The sequence below is a fragment of the Anolis sagrei genome, chromosome 4 (assembly GCF_037176765.1).
Source record: "Anolis sagrei isolate rAnoSag1 chromosome 4, rAnoSag1.mat, whole genome shotgun sequence".
Taxonomy (NCBI): Eukaryota; Metazoa; Chordata; class Lepidosauria; order Squamata; family Dactyloidae; genus Anolis; species Anolis sagrei.
Genome location: NC_090024.1, coordinates 43855477 through 43879949, shown reverse-complemented (window position 1 = coordinate 43879949; position 24473 = coordinate 43855477). Strand labels below are relative to the sequence as shown.

Genomic DNA, 24473 nt, shown 5'->3' with positions numbered 1-24473 from the left:
AAACAGTAAGTTCTCGAAAGCATACTGTTTCAGTCTCATCTTTGTTGCATACAGACCAACACTCTCTTCGGTCTAATACATTACTGAACACTGACTCAATACAGACTGACTAAACACTACAGCATACTGACACTACTGACTTCATAAACTGCACTGCTTCAGATGCAAATGACTTCTAGAACGGAGTCTCAGCCTGAATAGTCCAAGATCTGGTCACATGGTCTGCAAGTCCCTCCCACAACCTCAAACAACATAGAGTTCAGGGAAAACTCCATATCAAAATATACATAAAATATAGTAAGAAATCTGAACTATATACCAAAAAAAAAAAAATAACTAGCATAGGAGGCTTGTCGAAAGTTGTTATTTCCAACAATTTTAGCTTGAACATTTAGGAGATATTGGGCCAATTCAGCACCGTGGATGTTTACAGTTTTATGTAAGAGCTGGTGTGGATCCATCAGCATATTGATATGGGAGTACCGACTGCCATTGCAGTGGAGCACTTACCCTTTCTGATATTTCTCATCACTGAAGTAAAAGAGTCTGGAGATGTGGAACAGAAATTCCACAAAATAATGTAAAACCAGAAGAACAAGTCCAAGGTGGGTCAAACTACAAAAACAAAAGCAAAGGACACAATATGAATTGCTGATTAATTGAACATTCAGTTATTCATCTGTGAATTAAGATCATGTTACATGTAGTGATATTTTGATAGTCACAGAGGAGTCAACCCTGCTTTTCAGGCATGAACACAGCCCACTCCCCATGACTGCTGTCAAGAGGCAACAGAAAATTAAAATCTTTCCCTAGGATTGTATAGGCCCCTCAGACATAGTGATAACTGGGTTGAAAGAGAAAAAGCCCTTGGGATTTACAAGCCATCCTGAATGAAGCTTGTGATCGTACAGGACATGAAACAGATGTCTGAGAGAGGAACTAGAGTATTTTGGGCAAACAGTGAAGATATTGGTTGCTGTGAGTTTTATGGGCTGGATGGCCATGTTCCAAAAGCATTCTCTCCTGATGTTTCACCGAGGATGGGAGCAATAACTCTTGTGTGCTTGGGGCAAGTGTGAATGTTGCAATTAGCCACCTTGATTAGTATTAAATGGCCCTGCAGCTTCAAAGCCTGGCTGATTGCTGCCTGGGGAATCCTTTGTTGGGAGGTGTTAGCTGACCCTGATTAATTCTTGTCTGGAATTCTCCTGCTTTTTGAGTGTTGCTCTTTATTTACTATCTTGATTTTACAGGTTTTTTTTTTTTAAAAAAAATCACTAGCCAGATTTTGTTCATTTTCACAGTTTCCTCCTTTTTGTTGAAATTGTCCACATGCTTGTGGTTTTCAATGGCTTCTCTGTGAAGTCTGACATGGTGGTCCTGAGAGTGGTCCAGCATTTCTGTGTTCTCAATTAATATGCTGTTTCCAGGTTGATTCATCGGGTGCTCTGCTATAGCTGACTTCTCCGGCTGAATTAACCTGCAGTGCCTTTCATGTTCTTTGATTCGTGTTTGGGCAACACTGCATTTGGTGGTCCCTATGTAGACTTGTCCACAGTTGCATGGTATTGGCTACCAGTAGTAAAAAAAACTCTAAAATCATGACAGTCAATAAAGAAGAACACTCAAAAAGCAGGAGGATTTTGGACAAGAAACTATCAGGGCCAGTTAACATCTCCCAACAAAGGACCCCTCCAGGTAGCAATCAGCTAGGCTTTGAAGCTACAAGGCCATTAAATGCTAATCAAAGTGACGAATTGCAACACGCACACTTGCCTCCAACAGACAAGAGTTATTTCTCCCACCCTGGACATTCCAGATACATAAACCCCACTTGCCTTATTTCCAACAGGCCTCACATCCTCTGAGGATGCCTGCCATAGATGTGGGTGAAACATCAGGAGAGAATGCTTCTGGAATGTGGCCAGACAGCCCAGAAAACTCACAGCAACCTAGTTATTCTCGCCATGAAAGCCATCAACAACACAGTGAAGACATGACTTAATTTGTGGAGCATTTTGAGGGGGAAAAGGTTGGCTAGTAACCTCTAGTTCTGCTTTTCTCTGTCAACAGTCTATTTCGTTCGCTTTTGTTTTTAGTGCCAATTGCTCATTTTAAAGTGACTACTTGGCAATTTGAGGGCCTGGTATGGCTTAGCCTTCATTTGAGTAGAGCCATTGAATCAATGGGCTTTACCCAGTGGCTTCATTCAGATGGTTAACTAGAACTGGTCTTTAAATTGTTAAACGATTAAAAGGGAAGGAGGAAGAGGGGCAAAACCCTCTGAAGAGTCAGAAGTAATGATTTGTCAATGCACTCTCTTTGTTTCTTTATGAAACAAAAAGGCAGTAACCAACTTTTCCCCCATACAAAGTTCAAAGTCCTTCTCAGTAGCTGCTATCAAGCTGTGAAAGTCCTTGCCTTAGAATGCTAGGAAGGTCCTTTCCCTGGCGTCCTTCTATTATATGATAAAGTCTTTTTACTTCATGCAGGATTTTGGCAATGTATTTATTTGACTTGCACAACCTGCCCTATATTACAACTCAAGGTGACTTACCGCAGGTATAAAAGAAGTACAAATACAATCTGATAATAGCAGGTCCAAACAGAAACTTACAAAGTTATTCTGCAGAGACTCAATTAAATAAATTATAATTAAAAAAATATTGACTATTTTTTTTAAGTACACAAAAATACAAATTAGCTATTTTAATCTGTTAAAAGCTTCTTTCTCAACAGCTAGATCATTTTTGAAAGCCTGCCTGACCACAAAGGTCTTTGCTTGATAACAGAAGAGAGCTTATTCTTTCTTGAAAGAGTTTCAGCTTGGAAGGAGTTATTTTTACAGATAGCTTTCAGGCGATCAGCAAATGTGATGATGATCTTCTGGAACTAAAGGATGTTATAAAGCAAACAAACCAATCAATCAATAGGAGAGGGCTATAGGGTAAGAAAGACCTCCCCCCCAAATAAATTTTCCTTCATGCCTCAAATATCTAGCATTACATGGTATGACACATGGAAAATCCTTCATGCCTAGAACTCCTGTATTTTCTGTGTTTACATTCCATTGGTATCGTGACTCCTTTTTCAATACCCAAACTATGCTCAACTGAAGTTTGAGGTTAGTGCAATGCTAGAATTAGGGGGCAATATTCTTTATTCTCTTTTCCTTTCCTATAGCTATCCCCATTGGCTGATATCACAGAGTCCCATTCACCCAAAGCTTAGTGAACTCAGTTTAAAGGGTCATCTGGCAGTTGCTTGTTTTCTTTCCATTTGATGTGGTGACAAAGAAAATGAAAAAGGTGGGGTTGGCAAAGATTCAAGGAGATCTACTGGACCACGTCATAAAATAAATCTTTTGGGAATGTCATACTGACCTTCCTCAAATTGGCACACAGATGAAACAGATTTTACACTAATTGTATGTTATCTTTTTATTTAGATAGGTCTTTGGCTGTTAACCCCTGTTGGCACAGCAGGTTAAACCGCTGAGCTGCTGAACTAGCTGACCTAAAAGTTGGTGATTCGAATCCAGGGAATGGGGTGAGTTCCCGCTGTTAGGCCCAGCTTCTACCAACCTAGCAGTTCAAAAAAATGCAAATGTGAATAGATCAATAGGTACCGCTTCTGCAGGAAGGCAATGGCGCTCCGTGCAGTCATGCTGGCCACATGACCTTGTAGATGTCTATGGACAATGCCGGCTCTTCGGCTTAGAAATGGAGATGAGCACCACCCCCCTGAATCGGACACAACTAGACTTAATGCCAGGGGAAACCTTTATCTTGGCTGTTAACTGGTCATGGCAGAAGGTTTATTAGTGTGCCTGGTTGTAGATTTATCATTTTACAATGCTCTACAAGGGATTTTAAAAGGGTTTTAAATTATCGGTTTTAATTTGTTGCTGTGTGTCTTCAGGCTATGATAATGTGAATTGCCCAATGCCACCCAATGGGTTAGCATGATCAAGTGAAGGTTCCAAAGTCTTAGTCCAATACTGAAACGCTTACAGCATATTGACTCTCCGAGAGATGATTATTTAATTATTTTAAATTTTTATTAATAGTTTTGGAGATGTACTTTGTTTTCATTTAGCTCAATGGCCCTCAACCTGTGGGTCCCCAGATGTTTTGGCCTTTAACTCCCAGAAATCCTAACAACTGGTAAACTGGCTGGGATTTCTGGGTGTTGAAGGCCAAAACAACTGGGGACCCACAGGTTGAGAACCACTGATCTAGGTTATAATCTTGTCTGGGCCCCATGTTGGGAGGCAAGTAGGATATAAGTTAAATAATCAACAATTCCACGAATTCCAAGCTGGTGTTCATATTCAAACATGTTTCTATATTTCAAATATTAAGCACCTACTTTTCAAGAGGATAATCAAGGCCTAATTATAATGCAACGAGACAGCCAACACGAAAACAAAACATAAAATGTATCCTGAATATTTTGTTGTTTGAAGGTCAGATACCCACTTGACCCTCGCGTCTGTTTTCAAGAGTGGAGAGAAATGAAAAGTATTTTGCAAAATGATTACTATCTTGGACAATAGCTTTGTGTGCTTTTGAGACAAATTCTACAGATAACATTCAGATATGAACCTACATTTATTTGCCAGAGGTTTAGGAAAGATGGAATGATGTTCTTTGAAGCCCCAAAAGCACAATGCAAATGAAACCTGACTTTTATGCTTATGACATACCTGTCTTTTTGAAATCCAAAATTTTAGGCAGATTTCTATGGCAGCATTTATATAGGGCAAAATGCAACATCCATTGCAATGCATTATAAGAAACACTGCATTTTACTGTTGCATTTATATTTATTTATCATGAGTGAAATCAAATGAGATTTTTCGACTGACAGAATGGTTTCCATAATGAGAGAACCCTCTTCACTCCTACATCAGTTCTAGTCTGCAGGGAAGGAGAAATTCCCCTTGGACAAGTAGATTTACGTTTGTGCACTGCTTCATCCATTTGATATTGTTATACCCAGTCCTCAATGGGTGTCCCAGGATGACAGGAAAAACATATGCATCACTTACTTTAACAGATAAGCTCCAGTGATATGGAAAAGATAAAGCCCAATGTAGACAAGCTGGCGAGGAATATCTTCCTATGGAAAAAGTTACAACATGATCAGTCTTTCAAATGTTGGGAGCTGCTTCTCAGTCCTCAATCCATACACACCTTGCTTGATTTTGTCCCTTAATCTGATTTTTTAGCCAATCCTAGAGTTTATGACTGAGCAGCTAGTCTAACAATGCTTCTCTTAGACAAATACTAAAGCAGCACGGAGGGAAACTGCATTCATAGAATAAGAGAGTCACAGAGTTGGGCCATCCAGTCCAACCCCCTTCCAAGAAGCAGGAAAATTGCATTCAAAGCACCCCTGACAGATGGCCATCCAGCCTCTGTTTAAAAGCCTCCAAAGAAGGAGCCTCCACCACACTCTGGGGCAGGGAGTTCCACTGCTGAACAGCTCTCACAGCCAGGAAGATAAGAACTTTATTACAATCCATGGATGCACCACTGTTAAATAAATAGTAAACACACAGGAGTTTACAGGTCCCTTGTAACCAGGGAAATATACTATACAGACATATACTACACTGTGTTAGGTAATGCCTTGATCAGAGACTAAGTTCTTCCTAGTGTTCAGGTAGAATCTCCTTTCCTGTAGTTTGAACCCATTGCAACCTAGTCTCCAGGGCAGCAGAAAACAAGCTTGCTCTCTCCTCCTGATGACTTCCCCTCACATATTTATACAAGGCCAGCATGTCTCCTCTCAGCCTCTCTTCTGCAAGTTAAACATGCTCGGCTCTTTCAGCTGCTCCTCATAGGGCTTGTTCTCCAGACCTTGATCATTTTAGTTGCCCTCCTCTGGACACATTCCAGCTTGTCAACATATCCCTTAAATTGCAGTGCCCAGAATTAGACACAGTATTCCAGATCTGGTCTGAGCTGATGGACTACAATTCCTATCACCCTGAAAAGCAGCCATGCTGTTGGGACTTGTCCAGTCTCCTTATCTTTGACCTAAAAGATAGTCAGGAAAATAATTCCTGTTCCTTTTGTTAATGTACACATAAAAAGACACACGAAGTCCTTCTCTGGAAGTTTTTAAGCAGAGGGTGAATGGCCATCTGTCGGGGATGCTTTGTGTGTGTTCCTGAATGGTAGAGTGTTGGACTGGAAGGCTCTTGTAGTCTCTTCCAAGTTTAATACATGAAAAAGAGAATTTTATATACTAATAGGTTTCCTATAACACACATTTCCCAGTTCCCTGTGCCATGTTCTAAACTGCAACAATCCAGAATTTCGCAATGTTAACACACAATTGGATATTAGTGTTGTTCAACCTCTTAACTAGATTCAGGAGCACCACTCACGGTCCAATGGTGTAATGACACACTGATATTTATGTCATACAAGACTGCCTTCCCTGTTTGCAGACCTGCCATTTTAAAGGACACCCTGTCCAAATTAGGCATGTCATAATTCAAGCCTTGCATGTTCAGCAAAGCAAAAGGCTGATTTGTGTTAGTGGGTAAAGAGCAAGCTCTTGCTGTATTTGGCATAGTAAGTGCTGAGCTATCCAGAAATTTCTGTGCTAATGTAACAGATTTGAAGGCAGAAAATAATAAATGTTTGCATTTCGGTTCCATTTTGTATCGACATAATCAGAAACCAGAGATGACAGATTTGCAACATCACTTCATTTAGTTTTGCCTTAATTCCCAAAGGCTCACAACAAGTATTCTCTTCCTGTGATAGAAAAGCACTTCAACAGATACATTTTCATAATCAAGTTATTCTTATGGAAAACTATTATGAGAAATGGTTTCCTGGATACAATGTTAACCAGCAATCTAGCACTATGTGAAATATATTACACATATCATACATGTAAATGAATGAATGAGTTGTTGATTGTACTAGTTGTACATCAAATAATATACGACTTTTGAAAGTTTAGCATACATTTTCCAATATAAACATTAAAACTTTTCCTATAAACTAGCTCTTTCAAATGGCAGTAGCAGTGACAATCCCTGTAGGCGTGATAACGATAACAGTATGATTTGTATTATCCCAAACTGTTTCCATCTCCATTTCTAGTTTCAGAAAGCTATAGGGTGCCACAGATCACTGAAAAAAACATTTAAATGGTAAATTTACCAAGCTGTGGTAAATCAGGTCAAAATGAGTAAAAATGAGGCTACTTTGGAGATAGCATGAGATGACATGACTCACTGGAAAAGACAAAATTGGAGGCAGTGAGAAAAGAAAACAAAACATGGATTGGGTTTTGAAAGGCATGACCTTTTAGATCATAACCTTTTGGAAAACCACAAACTCCATAGCCTTTTGGAAACATGACCCTTTTGGAGATTAATTGGCATGCACACTATTTGGAGTAATCACAACCCTTTTGTAAAGTATGATCTTCCTGAGAAGAGTTAAATACTCATTTGAGTGAATCTTCTCCTTAGTGATAAATAAATATCCACTAGTATTCATGCAAGGCAAATTAGCCTTCTCAGTTATTAGACTGATATACCTGAATATCTCTCTGAACCGCTAGGAACAAAGATATGCCAATGCACAAAATATATAGCAGATCTTATTTATTTATTTACAGTATTTATATACTGCCTTTCTCACCCCTGGGGGGACTCAAAGATCTTCAGAAATGTTATTTCAGTTACTCAAAATACATCTACTCTCCCATAAAATATATTGCCTTTGAAGGGGAATTTAGATTAGTAGAACTTGAATATGATGTCAGACACCTGTGGCTTCTCAGTTGTTAGACTGATATACCTGGCTATCTCTCTGAACTGTTAGGCACAAAGATATGCCAATGCACAAAATATATAGCAGATGGTAATTTTATCAGCACTGATTTTTTTCAAAGTGCAGGCCAAGGCCTTTAGACACTGCACCCAGTGTGCTGATCATCACTGAGACCACCTTTACTGGTTTGTGCCAGTCTTTGCAGTTCTAACTTTGAATCCTCATATCGTGTAAGCTTTTCCAGTTGCTTCTCATCAATTCTGTTGTCATCTGGAATTGCAACATGGATGATCCATACTTGTTTTTTTCCCATGATCATGAGGTCAGGAGTATTGTGCTCCAAAACTCAGTCTGAATTTGGAAGTCCCAGGGTAGTCTGACATGTTCATTTTCTGTAACCTTTTCAGGCTTGTGATCCCAGCAGTTCTTTGTCACAGGCAGATGGTATTTGTGGCACATGTTCTAATCATCATCATCATCATCATCATCATCATCATCATCATTCTATCTAGAGGGTTACATGTTCCACATCATTGGCTCAATGTTGTATCCAAACCCCCACTAAAATCATCTTTAAAAGATCTACAGATTATTTGCAATGCTGTCTGAAATTTTAGATGCTAAAATTGCCATTTGTCAGTTACGTTTTCTTATTTGCAATTAACAGTTCAATCTTATATAAGTTTAGTCATACAGCTGAGCAGATCTTATATTTCTAGGTAAGTGAATACCTGACTAGAGCCTAAATGGTTATGAACAAACAGTTGATCACTACTTTCATGGAAGGTTTTCAAGTGCATGAACCAGTTTTTTTGGAGAGGAAACCGACTGAAGATGTCCTTGCTATCCTGTGCTAAAGACCTCATGTGAAGAGTCAGAGACCTTGAATAACATTACAAGTTAGATGAAAGAATTAACATTCAACATTAGGTAACAGATCCAGACAACGTTTAAGGAATATCAAATAGCTTTCCAATATACCCAATGCTTAAAAATCAGTTCTTTGAAGAGCTTATATTTCCTGTTCCTATTTTCTGGCTAATTAAAAATTGCTCCCCCCCCCCCACACTTTTTTTTTTTTAAAGGAGGCTTCTGATTACAACTTTAAAGGAGGCTTACTTTTTTTGTCTTCTGGAAATAAAGTTCTGGAAAGGCATGGAACCAGTATGCTAGCTGGGAGATGTAAAAAAACTTCATTTGAAACCTGAATAATAATACAGAAAAGAAAAGAGAAAGTTCAAAGATATTGAAATACTCCCTGAAAAAAAAAATCACATTCAAATTTGATGTTACAATGGAGACACAATGAACATGTTTTCTTGTGTGACTCTTTTTGTTGCAATGTGCCTTCAAGTCATTTTCGAGGGTCCATCTATGCCATATAATCAGTGTAGATTCATAATACAGTGTAGATTTAAACCAGTTAATCTACATTCTGAAACTGGATTATATGTAGATCCAGTGTTCATCTATTTTGACTTAAAATTCTTAGCAGAATTTATCCAGAAGGGATTTATCATTTCTCTTTTCTAAGGCTGAGAGAATGTGACATGCTGAGGTTCTCCCAGTCAGTTCCTGTGATTAAGCCAAGATTTGAACCTCAGTCACTCAGAACTCTAGGCCAATATTCCAACAACTTAACCACATGATGGACGCCCGGTGGCGCAATGGGTTAAACCCTTGTGCTGACAGGACTGCTGACTGAATGGTCAGTGGTACAAATCTGGGGAGTGGGGTGAACTCTGTCAGCACCAGCTTCCCATATGGGGACATGAGAAAAACCACCCACAGGATGGTAAAAGATCTGGGCATCCCGTGGTCAGCGTCTTTGCAGACAGCCAATTCTCTCACACCAGAAGCGACTTGCAGTTTCTCAAGTCATTCCTGACATGAAAAAATGAAATAAACTACATGATTGGCAAAAATTATTTATGGTGGAAGTTACCAGTAATACATACACTATTAATAAGAATAGCATTCATTGAATGTGCATTAGAACAACGTTTCTTACACTTTTTTCACTTTTGACCTTTTTCTAGCTGAGAAATTTTTATGTGACCCAGATATGCAGGTATATAAAATAGGTATAAAAGTCAAACATTTACTAATAACAAATCAACATTTGCAAGGCTTGCAATACAGGCTGCTTTTCCCTTTTGTGGAGGATAGCTGAAGCATTTTGTGCAGAGTCCACTACAAACACTGCAGATTGTTGCTAACAGATTTGTGTAAATAGGTGGCATTCAGAAATATTTTACTGTTGCCAAATTTTTTATGACATTGAGCTAAGGAGACCTCATTTGGGATCAGGACCCACAACCTAAGAAGCAGTCTATTAGAAGATCAGGTGAAGAGAGTTATATAACATGTAAATATAGGATAATTATAATACAGTGGAACCTTGACCTAAGAGCATTCCAATTTAAGAGTGTTTTGAGTTAAGAGCTATTGCTCAGCCCATGTTCTGCTTCGACATAAGCACAGTGTTTGAGTTAAGAACTAGCAAGAGAGCAAGCGTTAGAGAGAGAGTACAGAGTTTAGGGAGCAGCCTCTATGCCTCGCGGCTTATGCTCTTGCCTGCTTTGGGAGATTGCCACCTGCTTTGCTCTTGTGTGCTTTGAGGAACTTTGAGCTAATTTTTTTTTTAAATGTTTGGCTTCATGAAGAGAGAGAGAGAGAACAAGAGAGGAAAGGAGGCTGGAATGAGTATGAAAAAAATGATGCTTCTGCTTTTCACTTTTTGCTTCCTTGCCACAACTTTGTGCTTTTACCATTTTAAAGTTGATCTTTCTTTTTTAAACGGGGGGACTTTGGGGGGCTGGAATGGATTAATAGCATCGCAACAGAAAATTTGCTTTGAGATAAGAACATTTTGAGTTAAGAGCTCAGTCATGGAACCAATTAAACTCTTAAGTCAAGGTATCACTATAGTTGCAAGCAAGATATTAACTGATTTAAAGAAAAAAGGAATAGTGAATGCACATACACTACTTTATGAATTTAACAAAGTAAACTTACGGCATTGCAGTATGCGGGTAGTCCCTCCAGAGCGATGTTGGATCCGAAATGTAGTTCTCCTGAAAATAAGGAGGGTTCACATTTTAAAATCCGGACAATTAGAGCATGACAGAGTTCCTTTTCTGGACAACAGTTTGCCACAATCTCTTTGCTAGAAAGGCTACTGGTAAATCCAAAATGTTTTTCCCCAAGTTCCGGTTGACTCTGGATATGTTGCAACCTCTACAACTTGTCCTCAGAAAATGTTTAACAAAGTGTTCCCAGAAGGCAAGGAAGGGCAAAGGATATTTGCATTCATTATATCGGAATGCAGATCAGACCAGTTGCATGTGATTCCTCGCAATCCTTTAAGGAGGTAATAATTCAAACCCTTCAGAGCTTCAATCATATTGTCTGCCAAGCCCTTGCTTCCTCGCTCAATGAAAAATGTCCTCTTTTACAGCACATGTCTTGCCCAGAAGGGGATACATTGCAGCATGAAGACTCTCTCCGACTGCACAGGAGTTAGATCTCTTCTGATCACTGAGACGAGAGATTGAATTTTCTTGGCATTTGAGGATAGGGATTCTTCAGCCTCACAGCATAGATAGCCATGCAAAGTAGACAAACTATCACCCATTTAGAGAGCTCAGAAGTATTGGTGTTTAGGGTTATAGCTTCCTGGGTCTTTCATTTCGTATAGCCACTGGCCATTCTGTCTTTAGAGGATTTTTGGAATTATAATCCACCAAAATAAAGTTTACATGCTTTGCCCATTCATAACAACCACCAACATGGAAAGCTAGCTATTGCATGGGCATTTATTTCCCCTTCTTTCCCAGAAACAAAACCAAATGAGTCGTGCCATATGCCTACCCACAGTTCACTTTGGAAGATACTACAGCGTAACACTGAATCTTTGATTACTCTCTTTTCCCACTTTCGCATGGTGAAATCTTTATATATAAAATCTCAGCCTGTATATGTTTGTGCTTGCAAAACTTGAAAAGTAGTTGGTTGATTTACTTGACATTTCGACACAAGGTTGCAATCTAATATGCACATGTTTTTATAGTAAAATGAAATTATGACACAACATTGCATTTGAAAACACATGCGTATATTTAGCGTAAAACTGGCAATCAGCGAATACAGTGGAATCTGTGATGCCCAAAGAGACCAATCACAGCCTAGCTATCATTTTACCTCAGCAGTACAAGAAATGAAAACTGAGCTCTAGCAACCAATCGCTGCACAGCTTTCCTTTTACCTCAGCAGTAAAAGAAATAACCTCTCACTGAGCAGCTTCCATTTGACCTCAGCAGTATAAGAAATAATAACCAATCACAGCACAGCTTTCCTTTTAACTCAGCAATATAAAAAATACCACCCAATCTCAGAGCAGCTATCATTTCACCACAGAAGTATAAGAAATGAAAGCTAAGCTGTGTTTGATTGCTAATGGCATAACACTCATTCCGACCAACATGGTGTTTGAGTACTAACGACTTCAATTTCCAATATGCTTTGCATTTGCTTGACTATCCATAAAGCACTGGGGAAATATTTTCAAGTGTGAGGTTAGAATTTAGAAAACAATTTCATATCAGAATGAGCCACAGCAAAGCATGTGCAGGAGAAATATTTGCAAGTGTGTGGTTTGAATTTAGAAAACAATTGATTCTCTCATGGGCACTTATATGTTGCATGCTCCAGAGTCGTTAAACTGTCAGATCTTTATGTTTATGCAGACACGGACAAACCAAAAATGTAGTCAATCCACTAGCTAAATAAACAAACAAAAAAGATTATGGATAAAATCCTCTTTTTCTTTCCTTTAATTCCACATCGATACAGCAACACAAGGCAAGGTATTGAATTGAATGATGTGTTTTCTCAGTGAATCTATGTCCATAGCAATACTTTTATTTACTATCCCATTCATTTCATTTCAGACTGAGCCACAGTGAAGCATGGTTGGATTAACTAGTAGATAATATAGAATATTTACTAATGTATCTATACACTTGGGTGACCTTGCATATGCAGATAGAAAAAGTTGTGAAAAGGAAAAGGAAAGATCAACATCTGCAATGATTCAGAGTTGAATAAAAATGTTCTCTGATCCAGCTTAAAAAAACTCAATAATGCCATAACTACGGTATGCCATTTAATCTATTCCTGCAAGAAAACGAATAGAAGCCACATATTTGTTTACATTAGCAAACATGCACTGGGTTTCATTTGATCCACGTAAACACATATGTGATTGAAACAGTAGCCATTTGCAAAGCTTCCACTGAAATCAATGAATCAAGTCAGATTTCAGTAATCTTTCTTAGTTTAGATTTAACCCACCAAATGCACAAGTTTAGAAAGCACTTGCTGTTGAAAAGAGCTGAAAAGTAGCTAGTTGTTCAGCTTTGAGCCAAGATTAAACAGTCAAACATAAATCCCAATCTAGGAGTTCAGATACTTTCAAATCACTCTTTTCACCATAAACACATAAGGTGAGATACTCACAGACACAAGAATGCTGGTGCCCCAGACGCAGGAGAAAAGGTAGAATGCACTGAGTTGTCCAGATTCATTGAACTTGCTATGCTTCGTCTTGGAGAAGTGCATTTTCCTGTTTATTTTCTAACAGAAAAAGTAATTTGTATTATTGATCTGCACAGTGATTTTGATAAGGAGTCATTTGTCATGTCAAAGCGAAATCTAAAACTGAGTCTATGGTGCGTGCAGCAATCAATTACCATATATATTATTTATTTATTTTAAACATTTATACCCTGTCCTTCTCGACCTCTGCGGAGGGATTCAGAACGGGTTCTAAACAGGAAACAATTCGATGCCAAACATAATATAAAACACATAATAAATATACTTATAAAGCACTCTCGTGAATAAGGCGAGTGCAAGATTTGGCCCCAAAATTACAGAATTTGAGATGGTCTGTGGAGCGCAAAACCTAGAGGCATGTAAAAAATAAATCTTTTCCTCTTGTTTTAAAAAAGCTTTTAGAGGGAGCATACTTAGGAAGATCTAAAGAGAAGGAGAAGATCTGTTTGTTTGAGGGGTTGCAATGGAAATGTGTATGTAAACTGCACTGCAGTTCTCAAAAAACCTACATATTGACAAATAAACCTAGGGAAGGGAATATATATAAGAAAGAAGAACAAATGAAGGTGGAGGAGAGAGCGAAGCATCATTAGCAACTCATTACAAAGGCAGTGATAACAATGTGGGAGACGTTCCCACATCGACATCAACATCATCATCAATCATGTGGTCTGAAAACATGGGAGTGGGGGAGAGTAAAGCACAACAAAAACAATCTTCCTCTATTAGGGACTCAATGCAAAGATGCTGGCAAGAAGTAAAGGTGAGATGCAACCACCTTATTACCCCTCACTTGCCCAAATCATGGTGGACAATTTCTCAGTAACTGGCAGGAAACACAGAACTCATTGAATTGGCATAATTCTCCCTGTCTCTAGCATTGGCCCAAGGAGACGTCAACCCAGATTTTTAGATCACAGTGGATTAAACTGCTAGCTGCAGAATACTTGCTGACTGGAAAGTTAACCGTTCAAAGCTGCATGTTGGGATGAGCTCCTGCTGTTTATCCTAGCTTCTGCCAACCTAGCAGTTCAAAAACATACAATGTGAGTAAATCAATAGGTAACGCCTTGGCGGGAAGGTAAAAGGCATCCATGCAGCCATGCCAGTAAAAAATGACCAGGAGAGTCTATGGACAACAATTTCCTCTGCATGGAAAATAATAATAATAATAATCATCATCATCATCTATATTTATACCCCGCCACCATCTCCCAGATGGGGACTCGGAGCAGCTTACATGAGACCAAGCCCAAACAACAATTACAATAAAGAAAAACCAAAACACAAACCAAAATTGCAAACAATAAACAGTAACATAAAACAAATGAATACATAACAATATACAAATTACAATATGCACAGGCACAGTAACAATGGGCGGGCTACATGTAGTGATTAAAAGACAAAGTAATTAAAACTAATTAAAAACTTGGGCGAGATAAAAGAAAGAAGCAGGTAATTTACGGAGGAGGGCTCATTTTAGCGGGAGTTGTGGAATCAAGCTTTCCCAAATGGAACAAGAGCTCATGGCCAGAGTTGGGCATTGCCTTCATATGCCGAAGATAGAAAGGGAAACCTTTCCCTTTGTTTGTATTGTATTCATGTTGTTACTGTATAAAAGGCATTGAATGTTTGTCTCTGTATGTGTATGCTGTAATCCATGAGTCCCCTCAGGGAGATAGAGCAGAATATAAATGAAGTGTATTATTATTCTGCATTATTGTAAACATATTGTTGAGTATATAGGGTAAATTGCATGAATATCCACTATTGTCCTTGCAAACAATACTTACATCTAGAACATATTCTTGAATAATTGCGTGGATGATTATTGCCACCAGCATATAGAAGAAAACAGTAGCCAGGTCTTTGATACCATAGTGATACAACGTGATTGTTTCTGTGGACTCTGATTCTGATAGAGAAGAGATAGCAACATTAAAAAAATGCCAGCTCAACCGCCTTCAACCCAAATATAAGAAAGAACAGCAAGAAAACAGGAGTCTTTCAGCTTTGGTGACCACTGCAAAAATACATGTATTATGTACATGTATACAGTGAGCTCAAGTGATATGAAATACATGGCCCACCAGAGGATGGTAGGCTGCAATTACTAGCACGTGTTTCTCTCGGCATATGCTTATAACATTATGTACAGTAGAGTCTCGCTTATCCAACCTTTGTTCATCCAATGTACTGTTTTATTCTCCTGCTAGGATCCACAGCTGTTTCAATACATTGCGATGTTTTGGTGCTAAATTCATTAATACGGTAATTACTACCTAACATTACCATGTATTGAACTGCTTTTTCTGTCGATTTGTTGTAAAACAGGATGTTTTGGTGCTTAATTTATAAAATCATAACTTAATTTGACGTTTAATAGGTTTTTCCTTAATTCTTCGTTACTATCCAACATTTTCGCTTATCCAACGTTCTGCCGGCTAGTTTATGTTGGATAAGCGAGACTCTACTGTAACACTATTTTTGTTTTTGGGTTATAAATATCATTTCCTAATTGGTTCTATCATAAGACACATGGAAAAAGTTTATCATACTGCAAAAACTTGGCTTTCACAGGACATCTTGCAGCACATTTTGCTATAGTTTTTCAATAAATATATCAGAGTCTCAACCAATTCAACCGAGTTTGTGGCAGCCACAAAAATGAAGTTTCTACAGTATAACAACTATTTCCAAATTAAGTACTGCATAATTAAACAGGAATAACACTTTCAAACCAGGAATAGATTTTTCCCCAAATCTTGTTACATTGTGCAATTTGTTTTTCAACAATACCTGGCTGTGTGTGTCACACATTGCTTAGCCCAGCTCTAGCTGGTACACAGTATGAGGAATATACGGTCTAACTAATAACACCTGTAGCATCTAAAAATATTAGAAGAGATTTCATAAAATAATAGAATCATACAGTTGGGAGAGACCTTGTGGGCCATCCAGTCCAACCCCCTGCCAAGAAGCAGGAAAATCGCATTCAAAGCGACTTGACTTAAATCTAATTGTTAGTCCAAAATAACGTACCAATGGAACTTAGAGCCGCCGCAAACTAGCCTCCTGCGGGAGCAAACTGTGCCAGCACATCCCTGACGTCATGAGACTGCGCCTCTCTCCCCGCCCCTTTCTCCGCCTCTTTCTCCGTGCCAGAGTGGTTTTTCCTTTGCTAGGGCAGCATTGCCAGCGTACTCTCGTTGTTGAATTCTGCCAACAACGAGAGTACGCTGGCAATGCTGCCCTAGCAAAGGAAAACCCACTCTGGCACGGAGAAAAAGGCTGAGAAAGGGGCGGAGCGAGAGGCGCAGTCTCATGATGTCAGGGACGTGCTGGCACAGTTTGCTCCCGCAGGAGGCTAGTTTGCGACGGGTCTTAGGTAACTAGCAATTCAATGTAGACCTGCATTTTTAGGTTCCAAATCTAATTATGTTAGAAAGATAAACAGGATAAAAATCAAACCTTTTTTTCCAGCACACAGAAACAATTCATGTTCACAAAAGTGAATGAACAACATGGTGTCAGTTGTTAGTCCTAACCATAGTTAGATGCTACATAAACAAGCGTTTTAAAAAAGCTTGGAATTGCATACTTTCTCTCCTGCTTTCATCTTTTATGTGTAGTCTATATAAATAAAAATGTAATGTTCATTTGTGGGATTAACAGAATTCAAAAACCACTGGACGAATTGACACAAAATTTGGACACAAGATACCTAACAACTCAATGTATGTCCTTCACTCAAAAAATTGATTGTGTCATTTGGGAGTTGTAGTTGCTGGGATTTATAGCTCACCTACAATCAAAGAGCATTCTGAACCCCACCAACTATGGAATTGAACCAAACTTGGCATACAGTTCTCCCATGACCAACAGAAAATATTGGAAGGGTTTGGTGGGCAGTGTCCTTTGGTTTTGGAGTTGTAGTTCACCTATATCCAGAGAGCACTGTGGACTCAAACAATGATGGATCTGGACCAAACTCTACACGAATACTCAATATGCTCAAATGTGAACACTGGTGGAGTTTGGGGAAAATAGAATCTTGACTTTTGGGAGTTGTAGTTGCTGGGATTTGTAGTTCACCTACAATCACAGAGCATTCTGAACCCCACTAACAATAGAATTGGGCCAAACCTCCCACAAAGAACCCCCATGACCACCAGAGTGGGCCACAGCAATGCGTGGCAGGGGACGGCTAATAATTAATAGTTTTTTGAATGAACAAACAAATCAATCTATAACAAATCATGATTTCTTATCCTTGACCAGACAAATGTTGCTGAGTAAATGGTGTAAAACAACTAAGTGGTTAACTGAAAGTCAGGAAGGAAAGAATGAAATCCTGTTCCATGAAGGGCTGGAGGGCAAAGGCAAATTTTGCAGTCTCTAAGGGTTTTTTTTTTATTCTGAGGATAATCGTTTTCTCTACCAAGGTGCATAAATATCCGACAGAGCTTTACCTGTGGCAGGAATGGTGACATTATACTGAAGTGTAACAAAAACAACGGCTGCTTTTGCTGTAACCTGAAACAAAAAGAAATCTCAAGTAAATGTGTGCTACAAAGAATCTGAAGGCAAGCTTAATTTTTAACAAAAGTCATTAAAATAAACATAGCTTTTTTTGCTAAAAGTCTGCAGTGGGGTAAACGTGGCCTTCCAGCTGTTGCCGAACTCCAGCTCCCATTAAACTTAATCAGTACAATAAGGAATGATGAGGAATGATGGAAGAGAAAGTCCAGCACCATCTGGAGAGCTGCATTTTGCTCATCCCTCTTGCACGTAAAAGAACAGTATTGTACAAGGCTCTGAAAGATGTACGACGGGCTGAAAAAGGCAGGCTATTTCCATAATTCATCAAAAAGATGCAGCCATGTTTGTTTGTATAAACATCCAAAGACATCTTGTAGCATTTTTGAGACTGAGAGATAGACTCGGTCTACTTCATTAGGTGTATTTTACAAAAACATATGCTATAAACTTCTTTCAGTCCCAAAGGTACAACAAGATGCCTTTGCATCATTAATCATTACTATTTCAACAATGCACATATTAGCTCAAGATTGCAAATGAACAGCCAGATATTTGTTTACTATTTTGCTTGGCTACACATTTCTGTTTTTGAGCATCTGTGATTTAACACAACAACAATACTAAAACATTTTCAGGCCCATATGGGACTGCCACTTCTGTAACCTTTGGAGATATCTATACAGACACAGACACAGACACACACACACACACACACACACACACACACACACACTAGAAGGACACAACACAAGAGAAGCTGCCAAATACATTAATAGCCCGAAAATGAAACCCGCATGCTGCCAGCTCAGAAACCGAATAGAAGTGTATTTTGTCACTCTCGAATTCTTTTGAAAACTGCTTTACTCCTCAAAGCATCACCAGAGGATCCTGTTATTTAAGGAATGGGGTTCACCAGGCTCTAAAGATCGTTGCTCAAACTGGATTGCTGTGAGTTTTCCAGGCTGTATGGTCATGTTCCAGCAGCATTCTCTCCTGACATTTCGCCTACATCTATGGCAGGCATCCTCAGAGGAGTAAGGTATGTTGGAAACTAAGCAAGTGAGGTTTATATATCTGTAGAATGTCCAGGGTGGGAGAAAGAACTTTTGTCTGTTTGAAGCAAATGTGAATGTTGCAATTAACAAGCTTGATTAGCATTGAATGGCATTGGAGCTTCAAAGCGTGGCTGCTTCCTGCCTGGGGGAATCCTTTGTTGGGAGGTGTTTGCCGGCCCTGATTGTTTCATGTCTGGAATTCCCCTGTATTTTGCGTGTTGCTTTTTACTTACAGTCCTGATTTTAGAGTTTTTTAATACTGGCAGCCAGATTTTGTTCATTTTCATGGTTTCCTCCTTTTTGTTCAAATTGTCCATGGCTTCTCTGTGCAGTCTGACATGGTAGTTATTAAAGTGTTCCAGCATTTCTGTGTTCTCAAATAATATGCTGTGTCCAGGTTGGTACATCAAGTGCTCTGCTATGTCTGACTTCTCTGGCTGAAGTAGTCTGCAGTGCCTTTCATGTTCCTTGATTCATGTTTGGGCGCTGCGTTTGGTAGTCCCTATGTAGACTTGTCCACAGTTGCATGGTATATGGTAGATTCATGCAGAAGTGGGAGGATCCCTCTTGTTCTTTGCTGAACGTAGCACAGAAATGCTGGTCCACTCTTAACAACTACCATGTCAGACTACATAAGGAAGCCATTGAAATCCACAAACATCAAACCCTTTATCACTGCGACTTGCTGTGGAGGACACTCAGGGCTGGATTAACCATTATGCAAAATAAGCCGGTGCTTAGAGCATCAAGGGAAGGGAGGCACCACAGAAGGCTTCCGTTGCCGGATTTACCATGGACCATATGGTGCAAAACCGCAAATGGTGCAATTCCATGGAAAGAGGCTCCCCCAATAAAAGAAAAAGCAGGAGAATTTTTTTCAAATATAAATCAAGTGGAAGTATACAAAGATAAACAATATTTTCCATCTTACTGTAAGTAAAATGGAAAAAACAACATTTTATCTTATTATTTGCTATTGTTTATATTTTGAATTAGATTTGTATGGGGACACCACAATATTTTAAGACCTGAGAGCCTCTAAAGATCTTAATCCAGCCCTGAGGATATGAGTTGAAAGCTGAATCTTCAAGTCCTCCACTGTGGCTTCCATTGGAAAAACAAACAGAGGCAAGGAGGGAAAGCTTCTTGGGGTACATCTATAGAATAGAATTCATGCAGTTTAGTACCACTTCAATGGCCAGGGATCACTGCAATGAAAATGGGGGATTTGTAGTTTGATGAGGTGTCACCACTCTTTGATAAATAAGGCATGCGACCTTATAAAACTACAACTCCCGCAATTCCATGGCCTGATGTCAGCCTCTTATCCTAATGTTATGGGTCAGAATAATAAAATGTTGTAGCATTCCCATTAGGTGCCTCCGGTGGTGCAATGGGTGCTGGCAGGACTGCTGACTGAAAGGTCGGCAGTTCGACTCCGGGGAATGTGATGAGCTCTCATCTGTCAGCTCCAGCTTCTCACGAGGGACAGGAGAGAAGCCTCCCACGGGACTGTAAAACATCCGGGCGTCCCTTGGGCAACATCCTTGCAGACGGCCTGTTCTCTCACACCAGAAGCGACTTGCAGTTTCCCAAGTCGCTCCTGATACACACACACAACATATCTATTTATTGAAGAACAAGCTTTTACTCCATTTCCCTGCAAAATGGCTAACCAGTAATCCTGAAACTTTGCTCCTCTAGTTGTTTCAGACTGGGAGTTGAAGTCCAAAACATCTGGAGGGGCAAAGCCCAGGAAAGACTGTGCTAAAAATATTCAGAGGCATCTGCTACTCAGGAGATGTATTTTGGTGGAGCACCAGCACTCATTGGCAGAGAAGGCTAACGACCCCTGGATCCCACAGCCTTGAGACACAGCAATTAAAAGTGGTGCCAAAACTATATTCTAGATATCTTCTTATCCTATTTTGATCTCAGGAAGCCTTCTACCTTTTCTTTCCACTTTTTCTATATTTCTTTGGGTGCAATAAACAATGAACGCAATTTGATGCCATTGAATTGTCATAGCTTAGTGCTATGGAATCCCAGGAGTTGTAGTTTGGTGAGGCAAGTAGCACCTTAAGGAAATTTCAAGAATCCCATAGCCCTGAGCCATGGCAGTTAAGAGTGGTGCCTAAACTGCATTAATTGAACCATGTAGATGCAACCATATACTCTTCCGATTGGAAGGAAGACTTCCACCTTTCTCTGTTGTAGCTACACTGTAGAATGAATGGAATCAGGACAGTAAAGAAAGAACAACACTCAGAAACAGGAGAATTCCAGACAAGAAACAATCAGGGCCAGCTAATGACCTCCCAACAAAGGAGTCCCCCAGGCAGGAAGCAGCCAAGCCCCGAAGCTGCAAGGCTATTCAATGCTAATCAAGGTGATCAAGTTGCAGCATTCACACTTGCTTCAAACAGACAAGATTTCTTTCTCCCATCCTGGACATTACTCCACAGATATATAAACCTCACTTGCCTAGTTTCCAACAGTCCTCACAACCTTTGAGGATGCCTGCCACAGATATGGACGAAACATCAGGAGAGAGTGCTTCTGGAACATGGTTGTATAGCCTGGAAAATTCACAGCAACCTAGTGATTCTGGCCATGAAAGCCTTCAACAACACAAATCTGACAAAGTTTTATCTTGCAGACGGCCAATTCTCTCACATCAGAACCGACCTGCAGTTTCTCAAGGAAAAAAAATCTGTTGGGGGTGCTTTGAATGTGATTTTCGTGCTTCTTGGCAGGGGGCTGGACTGTATGGCCCACGAGGTCTCTTCCAACTCAATAAATTTATGATTCTATCTGTCTTGACTGATACTGGGACTTGTAGTTTCGTAAGGCACCAGAACTCTTGGGCAGAGAAGGCTAAAAGACGGTGCAAAATTATCACTCCCAGGATCCCTTAGCCTTGAGACCATGGCAGTTAAAAGTGGTGCCAAAAGAGCAAGAGAAGCAAAAGGATGTTCCTCTGTTTCGCAGCAGTTCAAAGAGGTGCCCAAACTGCATTCACTCAGTGTGAGCCTATCACTTTGGAGAGGCAACGTGTCGCTCTGCCCAGAGAGAGGGGCGTGCCCAGAACCGTCCACACAGGAGGCGGATCTGTGGGGCTCTCCGAGGTCCACGTCACCGTCCACTTCACCTTCCCTGGAGCAGAAGTGGAGGAGGGGGGGGAGAGAGAAAGGATGGGCTGCTTGCCGCAGCGCCCCATGGGGCTTGTAGTCCTGCTGCTGGGCACACAAAGGGCAGGCCGTCCTCTCCTCCTCCTCCTCCTCCTCCTCTCCAACCCTCTTCCTGTTCTGGCAACCTGAGAAAAAACAAACCCTGCTTGCAAACAGAGAGGAAGCCCAGCCTCCCCGCCCTCCCCATAGAGCTTGCTCACAGTGCCACGTAACCTTCCTAGACCAGGAACTGGAGCCAGCCTATGGGGAATATGGCGGGGTGGTGGGGGTGATTTCTCCACGCCTCCTGCAAATGCTGCTCTGCTTTGGGGCTCTGGGAAAAGGAGAGAGGCTTGAGTCAACCCTTCCTTCCTTCTACTAGAACCCTCTCCATCCCTGGCAGGGTTCTCTCCATTTGCAAACATGAGCTTTACAGCGGGTGCATCTTCCTTGTAGCATCAATGCAGCTTGACACATTAACTGCCCTGGCTCAATGGGTTCTAGGAGCTTGGTGACTCAATGGCATGCATGGGCAAACTTGGGCCCGCTGGGTGTTTTGGACTCCAACTCCCACCATTCCTAACAGCCCCAGGCCCCTTCCTTTCCCCCCTCAGCCGCTTACTTGCACACCGAAGAATACACTGTAGTTTGGTTCAAGATCTTGCAAAACTACATCTCCCAGGAGCATTCATCCAATACTATAGAGCCACCCAAGGACCACGTCTTGCTTCCCCTCGCCTTTTGTTCCACTCAATACATTGTGGTTTGGTTCAAGACCTTGCAAAACTACATCTCCCAGGAGGATTCATCCAACACTATAGAGCCACCCAAAGACGATTTCTTGCTTCCCCTTGCCTTTTGCTCCACTCAATCCATGCACATGCAACAACAACACAGGCTTATCCATGTACGCAAAGGGATCATGGAGAGAAAGAAAATATTAGCCTCAGCTTTTCCCATCTTTGTCTCTACAGCACAGAATTAATCCAGCCTTACATTGCTTTCATTGCTATGGAGTTTTGGGAGCTTGGTGAGGTCTCACCATTCTTGGGCAACTACAACTCCCAGGATTCCATAGCACTGACATGTGGCAGTTCAAGGGGTCTCCAACTGCATTCATTCGACAGCAGCTTGGCCACCTCTTGCTTCCAGGAACAAGCCTTTGACTTCACCCAGTACAGATTCTTTGCCACCTACATACACACACTGTATTCACAGAATCACAAGAGTTGGAAGAGATCACAAGCCTCCGAGTCCATGCCGCCATATACGCAAAGGGATCTCGCCTCATTGAGAGAATGCAGTGGTAGCATCATGGCTCAATGTTATGGAAACATGGTTGTAGTGTGACGTGGTCTATAGCAGGCCTGGGCAAACTTCGGCCCAGTTTTGGACTTCAACTCCCACAATTCCTAACATCCTGCCTGCACTCTTTAGTACAGATGGCTAAAGACCAGGCCTGGGAAAATTTTGGCCCTCCAGGTGTTTTGGACTACAACTCCCACAATTCCTAACAGTGTACCCACACTCTTTAGTAGAGAAGGCTAAAGACCAGGCCTATGAAAACTTTGGCCTTTAGTAGAGAAAGCTAAAGACCAGGCCTATGAAAACAACTCCCACAATTCCTAACAGCCTGCCCGCACTCTTCGGTAGAGAAGGCTAAAGACCAGGCCTGGGCAAACTTTGGCCCTCCAGGTGTTTTGGACTACAACTCCCACAAATCCTAACAGCTGGTAGGTATTGTGGGAGTTGTAGTCCAAAACACCAAGAAGGCCAAAGTTAGCCCAAGCCTCATCTTTAGTCTTCTCTGCCAGAGTGCAGGTGCCTCACCAAACTACTGCTCCCATGATGCCATGGAAGATGAAGTGGTGGCAAACTACATTAATTATACAGTGTAGATGCACCCACGTCTGGCTCCCAGAGATTTAATGTCGCTCAATACATTCACATGTGACAACACACACTAGTTCATGCATGCAAAAAAAGACAACTTTGGGGCCCATTGAGAGAAAGGAGAAACTAGTATCAGTTTTGGTAGACTTTAAGTCTACTTAAGATGACAATGAAGATGCCATTTGGCAGGCATGGGCAAACTTCAACCCTCCAGGAATTGTGGGACTTCAACTCCCACAATTCCTAACAACCTACCAATATTTATCTCCTTTTACTAGAACCCTCTCCATCCCTGGAAGGACTCTCCATTTGCAAACATGAGCTTTACGGCTGTTAGGAATTGTGGGAGTTGAAGTCCAAAACACTTAGCGGCCTGGAGT

The 24473-nt window shown here is 40.6% G+C and overlaps 1 protein-coding gene across 1 annotated transcript in view; it reads right to left on the bottom strand.

Moving 5' to 3' along the window:
• The window catches only part of TRAM1 (translocation associated membrane protein 1), a 32102-nt gene that overhangs the window by 6752 nt on the left and 877 nt on the right, over positions 1-24473 (bottom strand). Inside the window, exons 2-8 of the mRNA XM_060775456.2 lie at positions 17906-17969; positions 15227-15348; positions 13332-13448; positions 10830-10888; positions 8931-9015; positions 5057-5127; positions 511-615 (exon numbers count right to left, since the gene is read on the bottom strand). Of these exons, the coding sequence (XP_060631439.2) occupies positions 511-615; positions 5057-5127; positions 8931-9015; positions 10830-10888; positions 13332-13448; positions 15227-15348; positions 17906-17969 (623 nt within the window). The remainder of the gene's footprint in view (positions 1-510; positions 616-5056; positions 5128-8930; positions 9016-10829; positions 10889-13331; positions 13449-15226; positions 15349-17905; positions 17970-24473) is intronic.